Here is a 27,396-nt window from a genome sequence, read left to right on the forward strand (position 1 = left end):
CTAACCCTGGTCCCTGCTGGAGAATAAACAGGTCCAAATAAGAGATGAGAAAGTTGGATTCAAGTAGACAATAATTTGTAATTTTGGCTGAACCAAATTCCATATTAATCCAATTTCTACCAAAATAGATAACTCATTGCGTCCTTATAAAGCATCTGGAAAATCGGGCTATAATTGTTTTTAGAAGAAAAGAACAAACAGATCTAGTAGAAAGATTTCCACATGAGACATTTACCTTGAATTTCTACTTAAAGAGCTTTTTACCTTGAATCTTTGTTATGAAATGAAGCTAAGGAAACAATTTTGAACATGGACATGATTATGAGACTAAAAAAGTCAGAATGTTAAATACTTGTTTTTAATTTTATTCAAAATAACTGCCTTTTAAAAAATCTTTCATATCTAACAAACACTGGTAATGACTTATTTTTCAAATCAAACATGTTTTTTAGATGACCCCAGAAACTGAGACAGGATTCAAAGACAACAATTTCATTTGGGAGGTAATTGTCAGAAAACACTGATAAATGAATCGGAAGTGAGACAGAGAAGAGGAGGAAGAAAATAAAGTCTTCTTTATTAAACAGTCCAGTCTTTCTGCTGCAGAGGACAATGAGGTCTAGCCCCACTGCAAACTCTAGGAAACATGCCTCAAAGTATTACCAGAAGGGTAAGGAAGCTGGAAAAATTATTCTCCGATTCCCATCCGATCTGCCCTTCATGTGGATGAGAAAATCCCAAACAGAGTCGCAGGTACTTGCAGGACATTTTAATGTCTAACTGGAATGGTGGCAGTCAAGTGTCTGCTGCAGTCTCACCATCAGAAAGACTTACATACAAATACATTTCATTTTCTGTTATGATCTCCTAACAAAGAAGTAGTGCATTTTTAATGATGAAAGCAATGGATCAGAATTTTGAGGTCTAAAAGTAAACCTCCCAGGAAAGAGAAGTCTTCAGTTATTAGGAATATTTTAATCCACCAAAAGAAATCTATTTTTGCCAGAATTAATCAAAATAGACTTCTATATAAATGGTTCCCATTTTTACTGAAGCCACACATCACATTACTATTTGAATTCAATGTGATATCTCAAAGAGTGAGCACCAAAAAGAAAACATAGAATAATATTATACAGTATAACATTTGTAACACACAGAACTAAAAATTAGAAGAACTGAATTCTTAGACTAGCTCTTGATACTAACTAGCCAAACAAATTTATATGTCATGCTATTTATATGGGCTTAGGATTCCCTCAGTAAAAATGCGGCAATGTATTATGGCCTTCTTAAAGTTGAGATTAAAAGAAAAACCCATGAACATATTTTTAAAATTAAAAGTATAATATGTTAAATAATAGGGTATTTCCTTATTATTGTCATGAAAAGTCAAAGCTGGAAAGGCCCTTAGGAGTCATACTATTCACTTCCAGCACACATTAAAGAGATAACCTCTGCTCTAAGAAAGACCTGTGATATGTTCCAGCAAATCAGTAGCAACTGACTGGAAAGCTGAAAATGGATTCCAGTTCAAAGCTTCTAGCACCCCATAGCATCTTTCAATTGAGAGCTGGCTGGACATGTCATTGGCAAACAGGTAAATAACACATAAATAACAGTAAACACCATAGGATACTGTAAAACATGAGCCAAGAATTGTAGGCCAGTGGTTTCAAATTTACCACTTATATTACCATTCACTTCATCTGGCATTACACAGAATTTAGGAATATAAAATTCTATCATCTTTTAAAATTAATAAGAACGCTGGTTCCCACATCAAAACCTGAAAGTGGAAAAAGCCAGTTAAAATTGTTTCCAGTTAAAAGGATTTCCAGTCCTTTAAAAAACACTTCATATAGAGCATGAAGTTTTTGTTCTCTTTGCTTTAAAAATCCAATTCATCAGAACTAAACAAATATCAATTGAAGCCTCTTGGGTGCTAGATTCAAATGGATAAATCTTAAATGGGAAAAAAAACTTCTCAGAAAAAACTGCTATTTAAAAAATTGTTAAGAATATTTTATTAAATCTAGTATTTAATTTTAAAACTTACAAAACTCAGCCTTGTCATGTATATATCGCTCTAATTTTCTTAGTTTTCATCTTGCTTTAATACTTTTTACTTAAGTGCATATAATATCACATTCAGTAATTCAGAGAATACTGTGGTGAAAAAAATCAAAATATTTTCCCAAGTTTACACTGGCAGGCTTAAGACCAAAACTGATATACATGGCCTTCAACAGGTTCTTCATGGTACTTGCTTTCTCTTTGGTTTCCTTATTAGGCTGATAGGAAAAAAAATAGGACTACATCTAGTAACGTTACAAACCTCAATTTATACAGTATGAGATATGCATTTAAATACAATGTGTAATTTATAATGAAAAACCAACTGCACTGTATTATGGCTTTCAAAATCAGGACAACTGGCTTTAAAGTTTTTTCTCATTATTTTTATAGGGTGATGGCCAAAATCTTGTATTAGAATTAAACACATACAAACAAATACTGCAAATGTGATACCCCCTAGGAACAAACCATCTGGGACCACTGGAGAAGCCTTGAACAAATGACAAATCTAAAACTCTTAAGGTTCTTCACACAGGATCCAACAAACAGAACATACTAATAAACTCATGACAGGCAAACAAACTCTATCCACAACAGTGACTTTAAAAGAGCAGAGGTTCCAGTTACTAGCATTACTTTTATCACAGGTATACAGCCTGGTCAATGGGATACTGTGACATGTCACTTAGTAATATTTTGACATTAAAATAATATAACGGTAAGCTATTTCAATACCCTTTTCTGCTAGTGATATAGCTCTGCTTTGGATTAAAACAGAACCTCTGCTTAGGAAAAGCTAAGTCATTTTCACTAATAAGTAACATCAGTTTATAATCTCTGAAAGTCAGTGTTAAAAGATCAAAATCAGTGTTTACTTTAAAATGATTTCCCTTAACAGTTTTACACAAATGAATTAAGTTTCATATTTGTACTAATTCCATTACCTGTTTTTCAGCTCGGTGATCCATAATTTCAGGTCTACACAGGTAATATGCCCCAGTGATGCTGATAGTATAGGGATTCTACCTTGAAAACCACCGATTTGGCTTTTGTTTAAATACTTCAAATGATTTTATGAGGAAAGGGCCAATTTTCATTTAGAAATTCTCATATGGAACCTTAAATGTGGAACCAGAAACTTTCATTTCTTATAATTCATTTGTCCACCTAGAATAAGACAGAACAATTCTATTCCTTCTTATACATGGCAGTCACTCAAATGTCTGAAGAAAACCCCCTCTCTTTATTTACTCCAAAATAAATATCACCAATACCTCTGCATTCCATTCAAGCCTTTCTACATTCTGTCTGCCTTCCTATGAACACTACAGTTCATGTCACTCTTGATATGTGGCACTTACAATTTAACACAATAATATAAAAGTTTTAGTCTTAGTATCAGAGTGCATGTGGTTTACTACACCCTCTAGTCAATAATAATTTTATAATTACATTAGACCTTTCAGCAACTGTATCCCAGCACTTTTTAACTGATAAGTCTCTAGACTGATACTTCCCCTTGATGAAGTTTTCAGTGATCCAGAGTAAATGAAAAAAAGAATAGTGGAGTAATTTTTCCATCAATTTAAAGTCATTCAACTTAAGTTTAACTCTCTTTTATTCTAAGTTTATGTTTTTCCTAAATATGGAGGGAGGAGGGGGTCTTAAAGTGATAGTGATGGAAGATGACAGTTATTTTTCCAAAACCCTTTCCTTACATGGCAAAATAAAGTCTCACATTTCACAATTTCTCTTAAATCTGGTCTCCAAGTGTCCTAGAATATGAAGGTAAAAAAGTTTATCTGTAAAAGGCTTATCTTATCTGGTAAAAAACTACCACCTAGGTAGCCAAGGGCTTAGAATAATTTATTTAATTTTCAACAACCAATTACAATCTCTATTCTTCAATCTTTTGGTTAATTATGGCAGCAAAGCAAAGTTCCTAATCAGCTCTAGCAAATAAAAGGACTTCAAAATGCTTTAACACTAGTTCCTAAGAGTTTCTGTTCCCCTTACCTACTTCTCACTTATGTTTATAATCCTAAACAACACTCAAACTCAGCAACCAGACCATATAGAGAAAATTAAGAGAGGGTTGGGATGACAGAAACTCACAACCACCTGTTATAATTTAAAGTTACTAAAACCACCTAGGACAGCAAACTATGACCAGTGGACCAAATTCAGCTATCTTTTCTGTGAAAATCATGTGTCAGCGAGGCACAGACACAGCCAATTATTTCCACGTTGTCTATGGCTATGTTTGTGTTACAGTGGCAAAAGTGAACAGCTGGGAAGAAACTATATGGCCTGAAAACACCAAAACATTTATTGTGTGGCCCTTCACACAAAAACATTTACCAACCTTTAATCTAGGATAGGGCTTCCCTGGTGGGCACAGTCGGTAAAGAATCTGCCTGCAACATAGAAGACTACGTGCAGCACAGGAGACCCGGCTTCAACCCCTGGCTCAGCCAGATCCTCTGGAGAAGGAAATGTGCAACCCACTCCAGTATTCTTGCCTGGAAAATCCCACGGACAGAGGAGCCTGGCCAGCTCTGGTCCACAGGGTCGCAAAGAGTTGGACACAACTGAAGTGACTTAGCACAGCACTGCACAGTTGGCCCTAAAAGACAAATTTTAATCTAGGATAATGAACTGTTTGCTACCAAATAAAAATTTGAGATTTCCAACAATAACCATTAACTAACTCAGGACACCTACTTTCTCTATTGGAATCTGAATGATCCTTTATTCCTACTCTGTTGCCATAAAGATCTGTTGCCCACCCAAGACAGAAAGCACTTACTTACCTGCTCACTGAGCTAAACTCTAACATACATTTCTCAAGGACTCACTATGAGAATAGTGAAGAATCCATGAATATACTGCTCTGTGCAATCTAAGGTTAAAAGAAAGTTGCTGCAAATAACTCAAAAGTATATTATAAAAAAGAAACTATAGAACTACATAAAATTTCCTTTACATTTTGTATTTCAAATAAAAACACTTTTAAAGGCACTTAAAGTAGGAAAGTTTAAGTTCAATAATTTAGGTAATATTAACTGCATTAAATTAATTTCCTTTTGTATTAAAAAAAAGGATTTTCATGTATGCAGAGTTGAAATCAAAAGATAATACTTCTAATCCAATTTAATCAGGTAGTTTTTTAAACATAAGTGACATTAGAATCTCTAAAGAGCAAAGTCACAACATCAAAGGACTTTGAAACTGCAAAGTGTTTAACAGACTACCTCAGTATTTTACAGTTAAAGTTTCAATACAATATGAAATATTTATGGTGTGACAAATAATTAGTGGCAGAAGCAGAGCTAGAAACCAAAACTTCTCTATCAGTTTGGCATTCTTTCTATTTTGTGACTAAGTAAGAAAGATATGCTCATTCCAGAAAAAAGTGATATTGAAGTACTTTGGATATTTAAAAGTACAGTAAACATATTCAGAGGGCTATAGCCCACTCAACCTAAAAACCCTCTTGTGTTTTTTTATTAATCAATCAACTATAAAATTACAGAAGGGATAAAAATAATTCATTATAAAGCCACTCCTAATAGAAAGATCCAAAGAACAACGAACTATTTGCTTAACAAATTGTCAATGATTAGAAAAAATAGTAATAGTGAAGTAGGGGGCAGTATGATGAGTACTTATATATTGCTAATTTGGTACAATCTTTCTGAAGGGTAACTTGGTCATATTTTAAAGAGCTTTGAAAGTTCTCACCTAAATAGAACTAGTCTAATATAGAATTTAAATTTCACATACAAAGATGTCCACCCCACTATTTATAATTGTGAAATATTAGAAACAACCTAATATCCAAAGAGAGAACTGGTTCAATTATGTTATATTCATACAACAGAATAATAGGCAGCCATTTTTTAAAATCACATTTTCAAAGACATGGGGAAATACTTATGATGGGGAAGTAAATTATAAAAAGCAGAGTAAACAACTATATGGTCAGCAAAATCTCAATTCTGTTATTATGCACACACACAAACACATATACACACCCATACATATAAATAGCATAGACAAAGATAGAAAAGAAATACAAAAAAATATTAACAGTGTTATCTCTGGATAGTGAGATTGAAGATAATTTTTTTCTCTTCTTTATACTTATCAATATTTTCTAAATTTTCTGTAATAATCATGTATTAGTCTTATATCCAGAAAACATTAAAAATTTACTCTGTAGTCAATTTTGAAATTTTTATGGTCTATGTAATAAATAAGGAATAAATATTTATAATACTCTAAAGTATATCTGAATGATGGGAAATAAATCAATAACATGTAAGAATATAATTTCCATACATGTATAGGTGGGTAATTTTGAATCCAAAAGATTACAGTATTTCATCTCAGTTCTTGAGTATAGAAAGTTGGTATTTAGTAAGTAAGAAATGCAAATCTTTAAATAAAATTGGTGCAAGGCATCTAAAAATTGTGCTATTCTGGCATAACATTGAAGATATAAATGCTCTCCAATGTGATATAAATACCCAGTGTATATTAAAATAGGTATAATCTAGTACATACATCATAGCCAATAATTAACTAATTGAGTTACATTTTTTTTTTTTTTGCCAAAGTGACTAGGATTGATCTAGGCTAAAGAAATACAACACCATACCATTATTTTAGTTGGAAGAGCCGCACCAAAAATCATGACAAAAAACATTGCGGAACTATAAGAAAATCCAGTGGTTTTCTGTTATTGTTAATGATTTCTTGCTAAAAATTCAAGTAAGACAGTTGAATTGCTTGGAGCACTAAAAAAGCATAGCAGCAGTGTATGGTCTGCAATGACTTGAGAAACACTAAGAACATTCTTCATTGTTTCCTCATTTGCAGACTACTGCCTATCAAACACTATCTGAGAATTACAGAACTACATCTGTGTTCTTTACCAATCTTGAATTTATATTGTTTTATAATATAGCCATGACATAAAGTGATGTCACACATAAAAAGGCAAACTGTATGTAATTTTAAAAACTAACTTTAAAATATGACTCTATTATCTGTGATAAAAAAAATCACATAAATATGTAAAATATAAAAATACATCCTAACATACTTTTACATAAGAACTAAAGTTTACCACTTTTAACATAAAAATTCTGAAATGGAACTTATAAAAAACAATTTTCATATGTACCACAGAGCAATAAGTTTAAATCAGACTATTTTGAGTTGTGTAGCCCTTTATTAGCAACTAAAATAGAAGGTATCTGTTGTACAATATGGGTATTAATTGACTATAACTGGAGAATTTTATATTCTAATACAGATCATTTATAAATGCAACTTCTTTATTAAAAAGCTTCCACCCTTTTTGTTTGTGTACAATTTGCAAAACTATTCTGAAAGCAGAGTATATGTGCACAAGTCTGCAAAGAGTGCAAATTAGGATATGGTAAATGCTTCACAAGTTACTTTCAAAAAACTGACTGCCACAACTGTGCCTTTACATTGCCTGTTTTTTTTTTTTTTTGATCAAAATATTTTGATGCCAGCGTTCCTTCCACTGCTCTAAACTATAAAGCATTTTTTTAATGAGTTGAAATTAAGGAAGGACTACACCTACTAGAAAAGAAGAGAAGAAAGTTCTATTAGTTTGAGGTTTCAGAATCCCCCCAAACCAGGACCAGTATCTTGGTAAGGGTTAGGCTGGGACCCTGGACAGAGTATGAGTATGTGCAGATGGCATTCCTGAGGATTCAGAGCTTCAGTGAACCGTGAGTGCTCCAGCTGCATAACTCACTGAACTGTCTTGCCAGTTTCTACACTGGCTGGACTGGGCATAATTCAAAAAGGAAAAGCTCATATTCATTCCATTCTTCTGCAGCTCTGTGATAGCCTAGGAAAAGAAAAAAACCGGTTATGACAGACATCACATAAAAAAGTGAGCACTCTCTGAACGCACCGGTCGCTTAACTTTGTTCACTTCACAAACGAAGCCTAGATCCCTCCCACTCTAGTTTCTTGGATTTCTCATCACCTCACATTAAATAGGAAAAAGAAAGGATTCTTTATTTTATTCTCTCAAAGAACATATCCTAATCTAGCTTCTTGATAAATATCAGTCACCTTCCACTTTATCCCTCCCTGTATTTAATAAAGCCACTTAAAAAATAAAAGAATTTTAAAGCACAGTATCTTTCTCTCTATTCGCTAAACCAAATCTTGACCACTTTCATCTTGAAATATTGGGAGTCTTTTCTTTGTCTGACTTTGATTAAATTTTAAATGTATATAAGTTCAGTACCAAATCTAAGGTATAATTTAATCTAACTGTAAATTGGTTCATCATTTATTTTACTAAAATTTTACTTAGTGAAGTTTTATTTGATTCAATTCAAACTTTAGTAAATTAGTATAGATTAGTTTGTTTAAATTTCAAAGATCAATTTAAGCCTTTAACAGGCTCTTACAGTCAATACTGCTTAAGAGGAGACCTTTCCTAAAAATCCTCAATGTACTATCTTTCAAATTACAGTACAGTAATGCTAGACCTTTAGGTTTCTACCCTAGACTATTCTAGACTACATTACCAATTCCATGATTTCTCTACCTCTCCAAATAATGAGCCCATTATTCCTTCCTCTTCCCATTCCTGAGTACACATTTTCTTCTTTTTGAGTCACACATTTTCTTCTTTTTGAGTCTCACATTTTCTTCCAATTTCAGTTTTATTAGGGAAAAAATTAATGTTATTATCTCTTTAGAAAGTCCAGTTAATCAATAACTTCTGCCTCTTTACCAGTCTTTAAATGAAATACTACTGTCTTTGTTATAAGAAGAAAAACATACCATTTGCCTTGCTTTATTAAATTATCAGTATCTAAAACTCCAGCACAGAATCTTCCACTTATTTTTTATGGAGTCAAGAACACTAAGTAAAACCCCAAAATTAGTAAGACCATGTTTACTTTGGTTTATATTTGTAAAGAGAATACTGGAACTGGCTAATAGTCAAGAGGAAAAAATGGGTTTGAACTCTAAAAAACTCTCTATATTTAAAAGAAAGTCTTGGCCAGTCATATAGTGACAAATAACCTTAAAAACTAAAACAATAAAATTTAAATTATCTTAAAGGTACTAGAAAGAAAATTTATTACATATACCTAAAACTAAAGCTAATAAGCTGTCACAGATGGTATCAATTAAGATATTCCAAAACACAATAAGATTAAAAAAAATTTTTTAAAGGCTTCCTAAGGATACTCACATTTAATAACACCCCAATGGGATGTCTTCCACATATAGTATTATGGTATTTCTTCAAGTAATTGCTAAAAGATACAGGATCTAATTGTTCTATAATACTCATACCCTAAAAAAAAAAAATGAAAGAAAAAGAAAATAGGACAACTTATTACTTCCTAATTAAATTTAATTACATTTTAAAACAGCTAGTTAAAGCTAATGAACATAATTTTTCAATAAAGAAAACACATTACTTAGTGAAGTTGATACTTCACTCATTTATCCAAGGTAATCTCATTACAGTGAACTCTCAACAATACGCACATTTTATTAACAAAAACATTTAATCCCCAGTTTAGTTTTCTCTAACCTCCTGGGATGTTTCTACACCACGTTCCCCAGTTGTCACTCAGTTCACAAATCCTCAAACATTTCAGGATTTTATATTTTTCATATGTGTGTGTACACACAAGATTTATACAAGTAAACCTGTTGTGAAAATTTTCATACAAAATCTAAAATTAGATTTGATATATGGTTATTTTTCTCATGTCTATTATATTACTCATACCACTGACATAATCAGCTGATTATATTACTCATACCACTGACATAATCAGCTGATTATAATTTTACTACTTCCCATTACATATACTTAAATATCAACACTGTGTAAGGCATTTTAATTATCAGTGATTATTTAGGTATGTGATAAATGACACCACAAACTAAGAAAATAGTTAATATATTTTTAATCAATTTCAAGCTCATAATAGACTGATAAAAGCTTAAGCAAAATAGGTCTTTACAAACCAGCTGAAAAAATAAAAGTTCTCTCTCTCTTAAACTAGAATCTTTTGTTTTCAAAATTTTAACTGAGAATCAAAATTTTTTAGACTACTATTGAAATGATCTCTGATTTGGACATTTGTTTACACTTAATTCTGTATTCTGCAAATGCCTTCAAATGTGTTCATAATACATCAATATAGAGCAACTTTAACTCATCTGAATCAAGCAAATAAACCAATGATTCTAAACTCATTCATTCACTAACTACCTTACCTTATTTTCTCACCCAGGTAAAATACTTTATACTTATGTTCAATAAACTGGATTAATATCCTCTGGGAGAAATATAAATTGTGGTTAACTAATGAATCAAGTGACATAATTGTGTCTTTTTTTTTTAACATAATTTGTGTGTGTTTTAATTGTATTTCAACATATTTTAACAAGCACAATGTAAAAGTATCTACAGTAATCAGATGAACACTCATCTGGAAAATGATTGCAGTTAGCAAGTGACATAGTACAAATATTGTAGTGGCAACATTTAAATCAAAATTTAATTTTATAAAGAATCTTTCATCAGAATATCCAAGTTTTTCATAAATATTATCATATTTTTCTACAAATATATCTGAAAGATAAGCCTATGTGTGTGTAGTCAACTTCCAACTTCTTGCACATCAATTAGCCACTCTCAAATTTATCCACAACCAGTGTTTAATGCTAAGTTGGTTTTCTCCTGTCAACTAGGTGGCTTCCAGGTCAACATTCTCCTAGAGAGAAATATGTACTAATTTAAAAGTTAAACCTAAGATAAACGATTAGTATTATGATTTTGGTACATAGAAAATCACTCAATGTTTCTAAAGCAAATAATAATACAGAGATGGAATTATAAATCTCTTCCATAAATATGAATAATCAAGGTCTAACTCCCTAAAGATGAAGAAACTATAGATTAAAAAGGTTAAAAGCTTGTCTCTAAATTTCTAATCCTAGGCTCCTTCTCATTTACTTATTCTACATCATACAAAATAACAAGAGAAATATCAATAAATCTTTAATACTCGCACATAGCTACAAATGGTATACATCTTATAAAAGAATTTTCAAAACTCCTGGATGAAGTCTAGGACAGCTTACCCTAAATCAAATTCCACTTTGTAATAAATTATGTAACATTAACGGTACAATGTGTACCTTAATATTAAAATCTCAAAGCACACTGTGAATAAATGTAGCATATATATATATATAAACATGAATAATTCAAAGAGAAAACTAATTATCACATTTGTAGAAGACAAAGAATTCAAAGCAAGTGGTCAAGAAATTTCACACAGAAAATATAAAATTATAAATGTAAAGAAGACATTACTAAATAAAGTGTTCAAAATGAAGATACAATAGTTAAATTACAATACAGAAAGCAAAAAATTGAGGTAATGGAAGTTAAGAGATTAAATTTAAAATTTTAATTCCCTGAAGTACGTTGTGTACCTACCAGGGCAAGAATCAATTTTATTATACTCAATTCTCTGACAAATACAACAGTTAAGAGGTATGCCTTTTTACAAATAAGGGATAGAGAGAAAAATTAAGGCATTTCTCATGAGTGAAACTCTCCAACTAGAAAATTCATAAAGTATGCAAAAACAATAAAAATGATTAGTAAAATTGAAAAATGGAACACCTATTAATTAACACAGAACAGTGACAAATAAGCTTTTGTATATATTTATGTTTTGATTCTAACAATTCTGAAACTACTATTACCAAAATTCAAAGAAGATAAAAAAATGCCAGTTTGATGCTACTGCCCAAATTCCAAAAAGATGAAAAACAAAAGGCCTTCCCAAATATGCCTAAAGAACTCTTCTATTTCTTAAAATACTGGAAGAGATGATCAGTAAATCTAATGTCCAGGTGATAGAAAGCTTGGTAGGGCCTGGTATATTGAGAATTTGAACTTAATCTAATAGGAAGCAGTGAAGTGGGTCACTACGCATTCAGTTCTAAGATACAAGAAGACATTATAAACACCAATTGCCTATCCATCACAATGACCATATGAGTTTCTGAGGAATTTAGCAGCTTTGGCAAGAAATCCTCAGACTGAAAGCTAACTTCCTACCTCGAAGGGAAGAAGAGCAAAGGGAATCTATCATTGTGCTGACTCTCCAAGTAATAACTGAAAGTTTGTAATGTCAAATCCTACCTGGTCATCCTAAACTGAACAGGCAGTTCACCTAGCAGAGCTGTAAATTCAGAACTCTAATAAGATAACAAAGGTCTTCCCTTTATAAAAGTCTACCTATATATAATAAATTACATAAATTTTATTTAATTTTAAATACTATTACCTAGAAATAATCTCCCTCTAAAGAAACAAACACCAAAAAGAGTAGCAAAACATTTTTAGAAGTCTTTGAGAAATAAGAACTGAACCATATCTTTCCATTATTAACACATAACTAAAACTATATTATCATATCATTAAGACTGTGGCCTTATTTTTTTAAATAAGGATACACATTTATGTTGGAGAGATGGGTACACATTTAGGAAGATGAGGTAGGAAAAGGAAATATTCTAGTTTCTTTAAGAGGTACCAAGATAAAATCTTATAATGAAAGAAGTTTTATGGGGGAAAAGAAACACTCTAAACACAGCAGTGCTAAGAACAAATGTACTAATAAATAGCTACCTTAAGGAAGATATTGTAAAACTAGCAGCAACTACCAAAGAAACAACCAGGCTAAGTTCAAGAGAAAGAAGTGTGAGGAGACAAATATGAACAATTTCACTTTCAAAAGACTAACAGGAAGAAAAGAAGTTAAAGTTCAAAGTAAATAAAGTGACTATTATAAATCTGGAAGGAAAAGAAGTTAAAAAGATGACTACAATGACATTTTCAGATTCTCTCTGCCAAATCATAAATGCCAGTAGCCATAAGGAAACACTGGTCTACATCAAAAGCAGTACGGAACAATAACCTGCAATCAAATATACATAAAACATGTATAAATGTGGCTGCTGTTTCAAGTATGTAATCTAAAAGGTTCACAGAATCAACATCTTAAAATGTGCTCTGCTTTGGTCACTATACAAACTGAAATTGCAACGTACTAATTACCAAAAAACATGGCAAGTAGTCAGTAACACTGTAAGGCTTTCAGAATCTACATCTCTTACAACTAGTTACTTTTTTTCTCCAAACTAAAACATTTGAAAGATTCAGCTTGTTTTCCTATATATTTTTCTTTCCTTATGTGTTTTCTTCACATAATTAATTTCCAAGATATCCAAATGCTAGACATAAAATTCCTCCCATCAAAAATCAGCAATTTTTATTTTGGAGCCTAAAAACTTTATTTTCTAACATTTTATTAACTACGTTTAAAAAGACTCTTCTGATAACAAAAAAGGCACCAAAACGTAACATAACTTTTCTAAAAAATCTAAAATTTTATAATTTTATACTTAAAAATAATCTTTTCACTCTATCAAACTTTCCAAAGGTATAATTACAATTCAGAATTGCTAACATTTTTGCAATACTCTTATAGAAGTATCCTACTATATTCTGCTCTGAAAAGATTGATATATAGAAATTATGATATTAATTCTTAAATGAAAGAAACTATTTACAACACAAAACAATACTCATAAAAAGGAATATACAGTAGGATATTCACCATTTGGTCACATAAATCAATTAAGAAAACACACTGCGTAAGAGCTGGCGTAATAGTGAGTGTATAGATATACTTACATGTATAAAATCATATATACATGAGTATATGTATAGAGCTAACTATTCTTTTTATTTTAATCCATTTATTCTAACTCCCAGAATGGATTTATAACTTGAATTAACAGCATGCTAATAAAAAAAAAAAAACACTTAAGAGTCCTTTTAAAATTATATAGACATGTATTACATAAGTGTTTCAATAAATGGACCACAAAAATCAAGTTCAAGTCAAATGTTATCTCAACTATTAAATTCAAGCATATTAAAATGAAGCAAATATTCAATATTTATTCCAAAATTATATTCCAGGCTATTTAAATAAAAATTTTAAAGCTAACCTCTGATAATTTTGAACATGTAAAGTAAGGTAGATTTGGAATTCAACCTAAAGCTTATTGGTTCTACTGAACAAAAATTTCTAAAAGTTTCAAAGCCTAAGAAGTAAGTAACCAGGGTCTAGTTATCCAACTGATCATACACATCAAGAAAGACAAACAAAGCTAGGCCTTTTAATATAACCTAAAAATCAACAAAGTTAAAAGGCAGGCTAAAAGAAATGTTAAGTATAGATGTTTGTAATATACAACATACACACAGAACAACAAATAATATTACTTAAATATGTCCTCTATTCTAGAAAATTCCAAATGATGCTATTATGTTCAATAACTTCAGAAAACCAGGTAAACCAATGTTTTGAGGACATTTCCCTTGTGCTAAAAGCATCAATTCACTGATTGATGAATTCTTACATTTGCAAAATTAAATGCTGTCTGATTAAAGCATTATTTACAAATTATTTACATAGCTGAGTAGAAAACAAAGGGAAAGAAAATGAATAGGAAATTCTGTTCTATTTCAACAGATCAGAGTCCATAATAAGCTAGCTCCAACTCACCTTCAAAGATGGTTTTGGAATACAGTTGTTTGGACTCTCTCCATATTATTAAAAGGGGATCCTCAGGGGCAGGTATGGGCAAGTCTATTTTGAGAAAGTTCCACAAGTGATTTCAGTTGTAAAGATGGGGTTGGGAATTACTACAGTAGACAATCCCATCTCTGCCTTGGCTTTGATTAAGAACTACATGTTGAGAACTCCCAAACTTACTCCAGATCTCTTCTCTGAGCTCCAAACCAATAGTTAACCCATTAGCAAAGCCCTGCTGAATACAAGAACTCAAATCTATGAACGTCTTTCCATCTTCACTAATACCACCCTGGTTCAAATTAGTAGCATCTCTCCCCCAAACTCCTGCCAATGCCCACTGTTACTACTCCTGATCCTTTTGTAGAATCCATTCTCTATACAACCAACGAATCAACCTTTAAAATAATTATTTTATTACTCCATCATTTCACTTCCCACTGTATTCACATAAATTTCCTATCCTGGAAGTTAAAGCCCTACATTACCTGATTCCCTGCCCACCTCTCTTACCTGAGCTGTATCCTTCTTATCCCTATAACCCTGACCTTTTTCCCTTTCTTCTAACACACTAGCCTCTTCCCATCATAAGGCTGTCACAATGGCAGTTTTGTCTAGAATGTTCTTCCCTCTGATCTACTGAGTTTGTTCCTTCTTATCATTTATAACTCAATTTAATGTTCCTCCTCAGGAAGTCTTTTTCCAAGCATTCAATCTAAAGCAGCTTAGAATTATATGCTTTTTCAAAATCCTGTTAATATTTTCTGCATAGCACACATCACTTTTGAAAACTAACTTATATAGTATATCCTTAACTCTTTAAAAAAAAAATGTGTCTCCTCCAGATAGAATAAAATTTCTGTGAAATCATGTGAGCTTATTTACTGCCTTATTTTCACCAGTGCCTAGAACTTTAAATGCACTCAAAAATATTTGGTGAAAAGAAAATCCAAATGCCTACTTGCCTGATACCTCCACTTGGATGCCTTGCTATTTGTTATAGCAAATATAACATATCTGTAATATCTGAATTTATGATCACCCTACCTTGTAAAAAAACTAGTCCTATCACCTTGTGATTCTGACCTAAGTGAATAGAATGAAGACATAACCAGCAGCATAAGCCAGACAATTAGGAAACATCTTTTTTTTTAATTTTTAAAAGACGTTTTTATAAATTACATCCCATTTACAATTATTACAAAATACTAATTCTATTCCCCATGTTGTACAATACATCCTTATAAGCCTATCTTACACCCTATAGTTTATACCTCCCACTCCCCAACCTATGTTGCCCCTCACCTCCTCCCCACTGGTAAACACTGGTTTGTTCCCTGTATCTGTGAGTCTGCCTCTTTTTTGTTGTATTCACTAATTTGCTGTATTTTCTGGAAGGAATTACCCTTGACACTTCCGTCTCCTCCAAGTTTTATCATCAGTCTGTCTCTAAAATATACTGGACACATCCACTCTGTCCCTCTCTCCCCCATCACCAACCCAACCAAATTACCATGTCTCACTTGGATAATCAAACTAGTCTACTCATTTCGCATCTGGCCTACGTTCAACCCATTTGCTGCAGTACAGCTATATGATCTATTCACATACAATCTCTTTTATCACTTTCCTATTTGATATCCTTTAAACAGCCTGTTCTAGATTCTCCAGTGTAATTTCTCACTCTCTCTCATCCACTTAGCCATTGATTTGACAGATATACATACCGAGTACCAGAAACAGGGTGATACAAAATAAAGATCTTGATCTCATGAAGCTTACAATCTAATAGAGGAGGTTTTTACCAACAAATCAACAAATATTAAGTCACACAGTAATAAGTACTAAGAAGAAAAATAGAACAGGGTAAGATTTTACACTGTGTGACTGAACAACAAAAGGTCTTAGAATGGTAGATTCCTAGATTGCTCAGTAGTAAGGAATCTGTCTGCCAATGCAGGTTCAATCCCTGGGTCAGGAAGATCTTCCCTGGAAGGGATGATCCCCTTGAGGAGGAAATGGCAACCTACTCCAGTATTCTTGTCTGGAAAAATCCCATGGACAAAGAAACCTAGCAGGCTACAGTCCATAGGGTTGCAAAGAGTCAGACATGATTGAGCACATCATGGAAAGGTCTTAGAATAACTGTTCACCACAGGGGCTTAGTGGAAAATTGTGGGCATATTTCTAGATGCTCAAATGCTCCATCATGTCCAACTCTTCGCAATCCTATAGCCCGCCAGGCTCCTCTGTCCATGGAATTCTCCAGGCAAGAATACTGGAGTGGGTTGCCATTTCCCATTTTAGGATATCTTCCCGACCCAGGGCATATTTCTGGGTTGTGCCAATAACCAAAAGATACTACTGCAGGATTTAGTGGGTGGCAACCAGAGATACTGACTGTCCTGCAATACAGGACAGTCCCACAAACAAGGAACTGTTCTCATCCCTTAACACTTTCATATGTCCATATATGAGAAAAAACCTGCTTATAATTATCTATACTCTTAACACCATTTTACATACAAACACAAAGATGTTTTGCATGATCTTAATACACAATAGATTTCCCAAAAATAAACTATCATATAAAGTGAGGGAAAACTATACTTTGTTAAATTTACAGTTTTCCTAAGAATTATTCACCATTTTAGAATTGATGAATTATTCACTCACCCATGTAACTTGGTAATGTAAGTCACAAATATAAACATCTTTAAATAGATGTTTGTGTGTAGCTGTTGAATTAATGATACTCTCTAAGTATATAACTACTCCACCGTCTCCTCAAATACAGTTGGTACCTGGGCATGTACATTATCAAACATATATTAATTTACTATAAATTACTTTTCCTTTTATTTCTTTCTCAGATTACAATTAGGGTATTTGTGTAACTTAATTATGTACACAGAAAGATTATATTCACCAACTCAATCATTTGAAAACTATTTGCTGGGCCCCTACCTATGTTTCAACAGCTAGTCTAAGCACTTTGGATACATTCGTAAAGAAAACATATATCCTTACATAATAAATAAGTGAAACATTTAGTTTCTTAGAGGAAAAGTAAGGTGGACTGTGGATGCTGAAAGGGTGGAGTGTAAGATGTGCCAGTAGGCCTCACTGGGAGGGTGAAAACCAAGCAGTCATAAAGTAGGTGAGACAGTCCAGTGCAAAGCGCACAAGCTCTAAGCTGGGGCACATGTATGGCATCACTGGGGAACAGTAAGGAGACCGGTGTGTCCAAAATGCCTCCTAAACACCTTACATCTCTATATTGTAATGGCTTCTTTTCTAAGTCTACTGGATGATGAGACTGTAGGATCCATTAAATCAGAGATCATGCTTTCTCTTCTTAGTATCTTCAATACTTCATATAGTATTTGAATACAGTGGACACTCAATAACCATTTGCTTTATGAAGAAAATAAATGACATAGAACTGGAAAAGTTTCTGAGGCAACTGAGAACTAAACCTCAGGATAGCAAGATTAGAATAGTAGCCAGAAAAGAATTAATTGACCGACATGACAATATAATAAGGCAAAAAAAAAAAAGTCAGTGAATTAAAATTCAAACAAAATTTCAAAGGCAAAAGTATTAGGCCATAATCGGATTTAAAGTAACATGATAAATTTAAATATGATAAAATCTCCTGAGTAACTGCATTTATTCCATTTGGCTTTTAATAAAATAATACTACTCAATATAATCTACTTATAGCTTCAGATCCAAAATCCTTACTGAAATGTTTTTCTATTTTAGACTAAATATTCTTATATTAAAACATACCCATAAAGCTTATCACAAACTAGCCAAGTTGATTTTAAGATTACAGAGTGAAAGGTTGATAAGAGTTTAAAGATAATTTAGAGACTAAGTCTCTCCAAGTCTCTCATCTTAGAGATAACAAATTGAGGACTATAAAACTGAAACAATCTGTTGAAGATCAGAGAAAATTAGTGATATATTTGCTAGATTTAATATTCCATTATGAGTCGATACCAAAATGATCTGCATGTCTCTAAAACATCAAATATTATCTAAAATATTAAATATTAACTATTAAAGCAAGTACTCTGACCACCCTACCTCAAGGAAAACTTGAGGTTTTGACTCAAGATCTGCAGGATATATTGACTGCAGGTTTTGACTCAAGATCTGCAGGATATTTTGACTGCAGATTTTGACAATATCTGCAGTTTTAACTGCAGGATCAATATCTACTGTATTCCTGGGCTAGTAAAGAATACAGTAATGTTTTAAAATTCTAATTTAAAACGAATCCAAATTCCATTTAAGAAAAACCCAAATGGCCAAAAAATAGAATTAAGTAATAAAATAAACTTAGAATTTACTATGGTTGCTTCTGCTTAACAGTAAGTAATGGCATTAGTATCCTATTGTCCCTAAATCCAAGACATTCCCCAAACAGTATCTAAAATCTGTATCTATTCAAAGTATAATTAATTAATCAAATAAAATTAAGATGAAGGAAATCTCTACTAATAGAACAGGGATTATTTTATAATCAATATCACATGATTACAATATATATTTTGCACATTTAAAGATAGGGAAAGAATTATCAGCCCATTGTATACCTTAACATAATAAGTCTTGAGTCACTAATCTGAAATTAAAGAAAAAAATCTTAGAGCAGTAAAACCCCACACCTGAAGGACTTACCATTTTATCTAGATGTTCAATGGATCTATAAATCTCCCCCTGGGATTCATCATAGTAACTGTAACGGAACCTTTGACCTTGAAACAAATATCATGTACAAAATAAAATAGGGAAAAATTAGAAGCTAAAAAGAAAGCAAGCGCTTACCAAATAATTTCAGTTCTCATGGAAGGCAAAGCACAGCTTAAGCCTCTGAGAGAATGATTCCCAAGAGCCCTTGTATGTAAAAATAAAAGGCATATTTGGGAAGGTAATAAAGAAATGATATATCATCAGCGTTTTACAACGTTAAAAACTATTTCAAACTGTAAAACCTTAAAGTCACAAGCAATACAAAAGACTAAGGAAAAACAGTTTAAAAGTTAGAAGCATTGTTAAAACATATTATATCGGTCTATAATGGAAAGTAAACCCAAAGAACATGATTCAAGAAGATTTGGCTTAAGGAAACTATCTCAGTATAACAAACCAACGAAAGCTTGGCTTTTGTTGTACAAATGCAAAGATTTAATCTCTACTACAGAAAATAAAAAAAAGTAAGTCAGAGATATATGTGGCTTGTATAATTTTTATGATCTAAATTTTAAAATTTATGTCATTGTTGCAAATGTTAGAAAACAATTAATACAAGTGCCTTTAAGTAGGATATACAAAAGTATAAATTTAACAAGTAGTTCTACTCTGACAATAAAGTCTCAGTAAGGGTACAAGCACAGAACAATCAATGTTTAGTTATTCTCCAAAGAACAGAGAGGGTAAATGGAAGAAGTTTAAAAAGGGAGAAACAAAAGGCTCACGAAGTGAATTTTGCTTCCTACTATGTTCATATAAAAGCCAAAAGTTAAACATATTCATAATTAATTACAGATTATTATTCAACTGATTATGTTGTATTTCAGATATATCAAAACTTGTTTTTCAGCAATGCCTTTATTTTCAAGAACTCATTATTTTTATATTCCTTATTTTCAAAGATGCACCAAAGTGCAATTCTGAAGGCATTAGAGTACACTAATCATGTACACACATACCATGCGTCTTTGTGCTGAAATTTTACAGCAAAGTTCACATAGCCAATTATTATCCTCGCATCTGAGAAGATGGGTTTCTTTGACTAGATAATTATGATTTTTAAGTTTTCTATTTATCTCACTAAAAAATATCATCTTATAGATCACGAGCTATGTAAAATTATAAAACCCTTTGGATGTCCTTTTTGAGAGAAACTATACATTACAGTTTTTAACATTTCATTAACTTGTTGATGCTAATCATCTGATAGTCACCTTTCTACAATATACCATATTTCCTTAGCTTTCACATATTAACTTTTCACATACATTAACATGTACAACCACTCAATGTGGCAATTCTTATTTCCGCCCACTTCCCCACCGAGCACATTATTAAATCAATACTGCATCTTACAATTCATGATATCCTAAAATCAAGCAATAGGGTTCTGAGACAATTACCTGCATTTTGAATATTAACAACCTTTTCTGGTAAACACTGGAGATTACTGTATGTTGCTATAACTATCAGATCTATTACAGTTCTTGAACTAAAAAATTCTTAAACAGTGACAACTCTATTACTCAATATCTCTATATTAAACAATTCATCAGACATTTCCTTCAAAACTTAGAGTTAGGTACAGCTTTGTTTTTCTTTAAAGAATACATGTACTTACTCCTACCTAACACACGTTACATAATTTACTCTATTTTTCCTATTTGCCAGGCTGCTCTCAGAAGGTTCAAAGCCAAATCTAAAGTCTATCATAATAACTTAGTGATTCAATTCCCTGGTACTAAATTTCTTTTATTGCAAAGTTCTTTTGATAAAGCTGCCTCACATTGTCTGTGAAATGAATAAACAATCAAATAAACAATCCTGGACAAGAAAATTCTAACTTACTGTCACTGTAATTAGAGTAATATTCTTGGATGAAATCAAGATGAATATTCTTTGAACCTGAGCTGCTTCAGGTTTATACTAATACATTCTCTTTTTCTTACTTCTGACAATAACTGTTAGTTTTAGTTGTCAATAATCCCTGTTACTGGGACATAATTGTCTTATCTCAAGATGGCCACTCTCAAGTGCAGAGAAAAATGTGTGTACTTTGTGACACTTGCTATTCAAAAGTCTTTTCTACTTATTTTCCATTTTAGAGCTGCTGTTTCAAATTGCTGAAGTTGGTTAAACCTGCCCTAATCATACGTCAAAAGTGTAACTATATTTTAAAATGCTATCTTATTCATATGGACCATTTTCAATGTAACTTTCACTTAAAAACTACTTCTGAAGACAGAAGTACACCAAATGTTTAAAATAAGTTAAAATAATAAATCAACATGTGATTTAGTAAGAATGACAAAATACAAAGAAAATCAATGAGCAAATGTTTTAATATTTTGTTATCTACTTTTTGCTGTTTCAGTAGCCATCTCGAATTTAGTAGCTGAAGAACTGAGTAGAAATATTTGATAAGCACTAAAGAATCTGTTAAGAAACTAAATTCACACGTCTATAGCTACTACATTGAAAAAAGCATCTTACTTGTAACAGCTCAAACTGTCTCATGATAATTTAATTATACAAACATTTCAAAATTACTTCAGTAATTCATTCTGGTCAATATATTTAGAGAAAGCATCAAATTTAAAGTAAATAGTTGCCATTATCCTAGCCTAAATGCATTAATATGTACATACGTACGTATGCATATACATGTGAATGCACACAAGTACACACACATAACAAGTTTACTTAAACACCATTTGGAATTTGAATTGAAAAGATTTTTTTGCTTCTAATTATTAAAAATAAAGTTTGTCAAGATTTTATTTACTAAGAAATAAAAGAAACAACACTAATACAATACACTGCTCATTAATGCACCTTCAAATATTGTTCATTTAAAATATATTACGATTTCATGTATCTCATCAGTTTTGCTTTACAGTATTTCTAACATTCAGTAAAGCTTATGCATCTAAAGTGAACAAATATGGTTGCCTATGTGCCTGGAGAACTGGACGTGTGAACTTTTATATAAGTATGAATTAAGCATATCACATAGTAAGAGAAAATTACTTACCTGAAACTTATCCTTTCAGAAGGTACACTGGGAAAATGGATTCTTTGAGCCCCTGTTTCAACTCCAAGTATGAGCTTTCTAGCTTTAAGAGCCATTGACACTGCCCCTAGGGGCAGCACAAGCTTTGGAACTCCCCTAGTGAGTATGTCAGTAGTTTCTTCAGGTGCCTTCCCTCAGTTCTTTTCAAATTCAAAAGATGAGAGGAAAAATAACCCAAGAAAAAAATCCTGTAAAGCAGAAACCTTACTCTTTGAGGGAAGGAGGGTAGCTCATTTGTGAATCCATTCCAGAGCACGCTTTCTGAGAAAAAGAAATACAGGTAAGTAATTTTCCCATCTCCAAAGGTGACTGGTGATTAATGAGTGGATTCACAGAGTGTGGAGAATAAGCTCCAGGGATGTCTGTTTAACACACAACAATCAACTAATGAGGACAAACATAACAATGAATGGTACAAGAACCAACACTACTTTTGAAATACCTCAAAACAGAAAGTAAAGAAAAATATTAACCATCTCAACATTAAGCTATATATTCGATTGCAGAAATAAACAATGAGCTTGGAAAGTTGTTCTATAAAGCCCCCAAAAGATCAGTAAGACAGACTTCCAGACGTATGTCCAGGAAAAACTGTACTATTATACATTTACTTAATGTTTAAATATTTGAGTTCAACCTCACAACACCTGTGAGATAAGACTATTAGACCATTCTACACTAAGGACCTAAACTAGGGACATTTAACTGAACTCACTACCAAAGAAAAAATGTTTCATAAAGAAAATATTATCTAGGTAGCATCAAATAAGGTATTCATTTTTATAAGCAAAATACATAGTCCTTTCATTCTGAAGTCTTAGTTATAATGTAAAATTATTGGCTTTATCTCAAACTTGCAAAAGATCAAAACCCTAAAAATGTGAAATCACTATGTACCAATATTTGTGAAGACAAATATAATATCTTGAATAAGATATATTTCAGGAATTAGCTAACTTAAATCAATTTAAATATTTAGAAAATAGTAATACCCAAGAGACTAATATGAATAATCATATACTAATACATATCAAATTAGAAATGCCAATTTTAATAAGTGACATATATTTATTAAAAATTATGTAAATATATAAATGCAAGTTTACAGATAAAAATCCAAACCTGCTGAAGTGACTGTAGTATAAACCTTATTCATATTTTAACAAAATAATTTATCATTAACTTTTACCAAATAAATTTATTGAAACTGATTTGAAATTAAAACTATCATTTAAAAGGAAAATTATTTAATAAACAGAAGTGTGAATCCACTTTAAAGAATCAACTTCTGTTAGATCCAGTTTCATTTAGAAACTTCTCAGAAGTTAACTGAAAGTTATGTTAATGAAAGCTGTCAATAATCTACATTTGAAAGTATAAAGTTCGGGATGATCGGGAAAAAGCAAGTATTAACAGAATATATGGAAAAGAGAAAAAATAAAACTCAGGAAAACAGAATACGAATTCTAACTCAGAAAAACTAAAAAGTCCTGACAACAGACAAGATTCTCTATACCGGAGCCATCCGACAGGATGTGGGCTTGGCAAGGGAGTGCACAATGCATGGGGACAGCACCCCTTAACCATGATAAAAGCCAAATACTAGCAGCACATGTCCTTTCGCTTACGTTACTCTTCCTGATATTCAAATGTTATCAGAGAAACACCATTTGGGGCTCCCAAAAAGCAGGGAGATTCAAATGAGGGGACAGAAAGACAGGACACAATAGAATCTAGGTTCCAAACTGTCCCTTTGCTTGTCTCACCCAACAAGAAAAATTGAGAGTATTTTAATCAATTTTTTTATTTCTCCAATATCTCTTTCAAGTCTAAACAAGAGCTAAGTGGGATCAGAAAGATGGATCTCTTTAAAGCAAACCACCCCTTTAAAAGATTATTTTTTATAATGGACATTGGCTAACAAGGTTGACAAGGCAAAATCCTTCCAGTTACACACATATAGGTCTCTCAACTGTCTCTATCATCAAGTTTTTCATTTTATTTTTCACAGAACCTGGACTGAATATAAAGAGAAACAACCACTAGAAATAAAGATGTCGTTACTGCCAGTACTCTAACATATTATTTAACAACAACAAAAAAATCGCACTGTATATATCCAAGCAATTGGTCAACTGTACCATAATCAAGTGCCTTCTCTTAAAAAAAAAAACAAAAAACAGCTATTCAGAAATGTGAAGTGTGTTAAGAGCCTAACTCAAGGAAACTTTTAAGATCTCTGAGTACTTGAGAAAATTAATCTTTCCTGTGAAATGATTCTGAATTCAGTGTTATCATTACTTAAGCATGATAAAATCAATCCACATAGTATCACTAAAACAAGAAGAAGAAACTAAGTACTGTAGTCATGAGAAAAGGCTCTATTTTTGAGATGGAAATTACTGTTCATTCACATAGGAAAGAGGACCAGTGCCACTAAAGCATGAATTTGAAAAATATGAAATTTAATTTCTGTAAGTAAACACAGTTTACCCCATAACTAGCCAATGGTTCATATTATCTCAATAGGCATGTAAAGGAGAAAATGAAGCTTACTTTACAAGAATGGCAGTCACTATTGCATTGTAGAAAGGAGTCTACCAATTTTGGAATAGTGTCCATGTAACTGTTTCCACTTACCCTCAAACCTCCATCAAATTTCCTAACAAGAATTAGTACAGTGCTTTCCATAAGTACAAAGTAGGCATTTAATGAGCATTATTAGCGACAGTTATACTGAAAAAATAAAACACTTGGAAAGGTTCTATTACTTAACCGCTAAATGTAAATATAAATATGTTTTAGTCTCTTGACAATTCCAATAGCTAACATTTACCAGACTTTGGAAAGTTTGACTTCTTTTTTGTAATTATAACCAGAAAATTCAATCCTGCAATTTAAATGCCAAAATTTTCAAGAAATCAGTACACTAAATGGCCTAAATAATTTTCTGAAGATTTAAATAGATATAAACCAAATTTGTTTTTCTCTCTCAACATTCTACTTAAACACAGTAGCGGACCAGGATTTGCTTTATAATCACCAATGAAGTAAAAAAGGATGAGTTCACACAAAAGCAACATTAAAACATCTACTCGTCTTTTAAGTGGATTTATGTTGTGGTTGTACTATACCAACATTGAGGGAGAGTCTAGGCCCTGAAGAATACTATCATATCAGGGAAGTGAATTATTTAAATCACGAAGTGATTTTAAACAATTCAAAGAGCCTTAAAAGTGAAGAGGAAGGGACACATGCTTTAGGAACTTTAAATTTCTAAAACATGCTTTATTCATAATACTAAGAAAAATAGCTTCCCTCCCCCAATAATGATACTTTCTAGTTTTATTACTAAACTTCAAAATCCCCAAGAAAAGAACCCTTTCAGATCTAAGTAATACACTTATATCCATAAAAAATAACTTCTGCCAAAGGTAGCAAACCAACTAGCAAATAGAATTTGTTATTAAAGAACCCTGAGAGCCTCTTAAGGAATTTGGCGAGGTAGCAGACAGAGCTACCTGCGTACCCTAAACTAGAGCTTTCAACCTCAGCACTATCGACATGTGGGCAAGATAATCCTGTACATTATAGGATGTTTACCTAACAGCTTGGCTGGACTCTACTCATTAGATGCCAATAGCATCCCCACCTCCTTCCCACTCCAGCTATGAGGACCAAAACTGTCTCCAGGCTTTTCCAAATGTCTCCTGCGGGGATAATCAGCCCCAGCTGAGAAATCAGTGATAACAAAATATTTATCTATACCATTAGGGAGAATGGTTCTCTTGAACTGAAATCTCAAGGCCACACACAGTGTAGCATGATGTAAGAGAAGAAGAAACCAGCCTATCTAGGCCTGATAAATGTAGAATCAACTCTGGCAATCAATGACAAGACATGTAAAGGCCAGGGTTCCCTATAGCTCATTAAAGGTGTTTTTCTGGCCATTATGTAGCTTAAAATTTATGGTGTTGAGCCTTATGTTTTCACCATAATCAAAGAAACAGCTGAAGAATGAACAGATATTGGCATCCTTAAACCATTAAATCAATGAGTCAAAGAGTGTCCTAAAAGGAATAGGATTTAGAAACATTCTATCACAGTAATGGATAAATAGAACAAACTGTATCCAAAGAATTCAAGAAAAAAAATTCAACCAAAAGAGGCATCCATAAACATCTCACTTCCTTTATGATCTATTCACTGTGAAGCTTCTTTATTTTTTTTAATTCACAATAATAACAAAGATCTCTTTGAAGTTCTTATCCTTAAGAACCAGTGAAGACCACAGTGCTAATAGCTAACATGTTACAATCTTTGGAGGATACTTTGGAGGTATAATCTTTGGAGGCAACTATGGGCAAAAATTAAGCACCAAAGGCAAAAAAAGAAAGTAGAAAGGACTAATTACAAGAAAAAAATGTGGAGCAAGACTGGCATAGCACACAGTGCTCTTCTTCGTTCTAAAGAACATCTGTTTTATCTGCCAAAAAACTAACTTCAGAGAATCTATCACACAGCTCTACCTAGAAATGGGGTTAAAAGATCTTAACTCCTACTAACCTAAGTGTCTAAGCAAGGATGCCCTCACAGTGTGAATCCAATTATACCAGTCGCCTTTGGAAATGTATCCATAATCCCCTATTACAGTATCATCCTTTTTAAATGACCAAGAGTTTTTCATTCACCTTTATATATTATTGCTAAAAGTGTAACCTTCCAAGGAAAGTGATAAATAACTGACGATCAGAGCTTAGAATG

At 32.3% G+C, this 27,396-nt stretch overlaps 1 protein-coding gene across 5 annotated transcripts in view; it reads right to left on the bottom strand.

Annotated features, from left to right (window-relative positions):
• Nucleotides 1–6,680: 6,680 nt before the first annotated feature.
• Nucleotides 6,681–27,396, bottom strand: part of MEMO1 (mediator of cell motility 1) — a 109,626-nt gene continuing 88,910 nt past the window's right edge. For 4 of the 5 annotated variants that reach the window (XM_040224588.1, XM_040224590.1, XM_040224587.1 and 1 more), the window contains 3 exons: nt 19,488–19,564; nt 9,344–9,448; nt 6,681–7,972 (listed from right to left, as the gene is read on the bottom strand). In XM_040224588.1, the coding sequence (XP_040080522.1) occupies nt 7,841–7,972; nt 9,344–9,448; nt 19,488–19,564 (314 nt within the window). In that variant the 3' untranslated portion in view covers nt 6,681–7,840. Of the gene's footprint in view, nt 7,973–9,343; nt 9,449–19,487; nt 19,565–22,593; nt 22,894–27,396 lie in introns of all 5 variants that reach the window. The other variant, XR_005718375.1, reaches the window with a different exon arrangement.

This window comes from Oryx dammah, unplaced genomic scaffold (genome assembly GCF_014754425.2).
Source record: "Oryx dammah isolate SB20612 unplaced genomic scaffold, SCBI_Odam_1.1 HiC_scaffold_25, whole genome shotgun sequence".
Lineage (NCBI taxonomy): Eukaryota > Metazoa > Chordata > Mammalia > Artiodactyla > Bovidae > Oryx > Oryx dammah.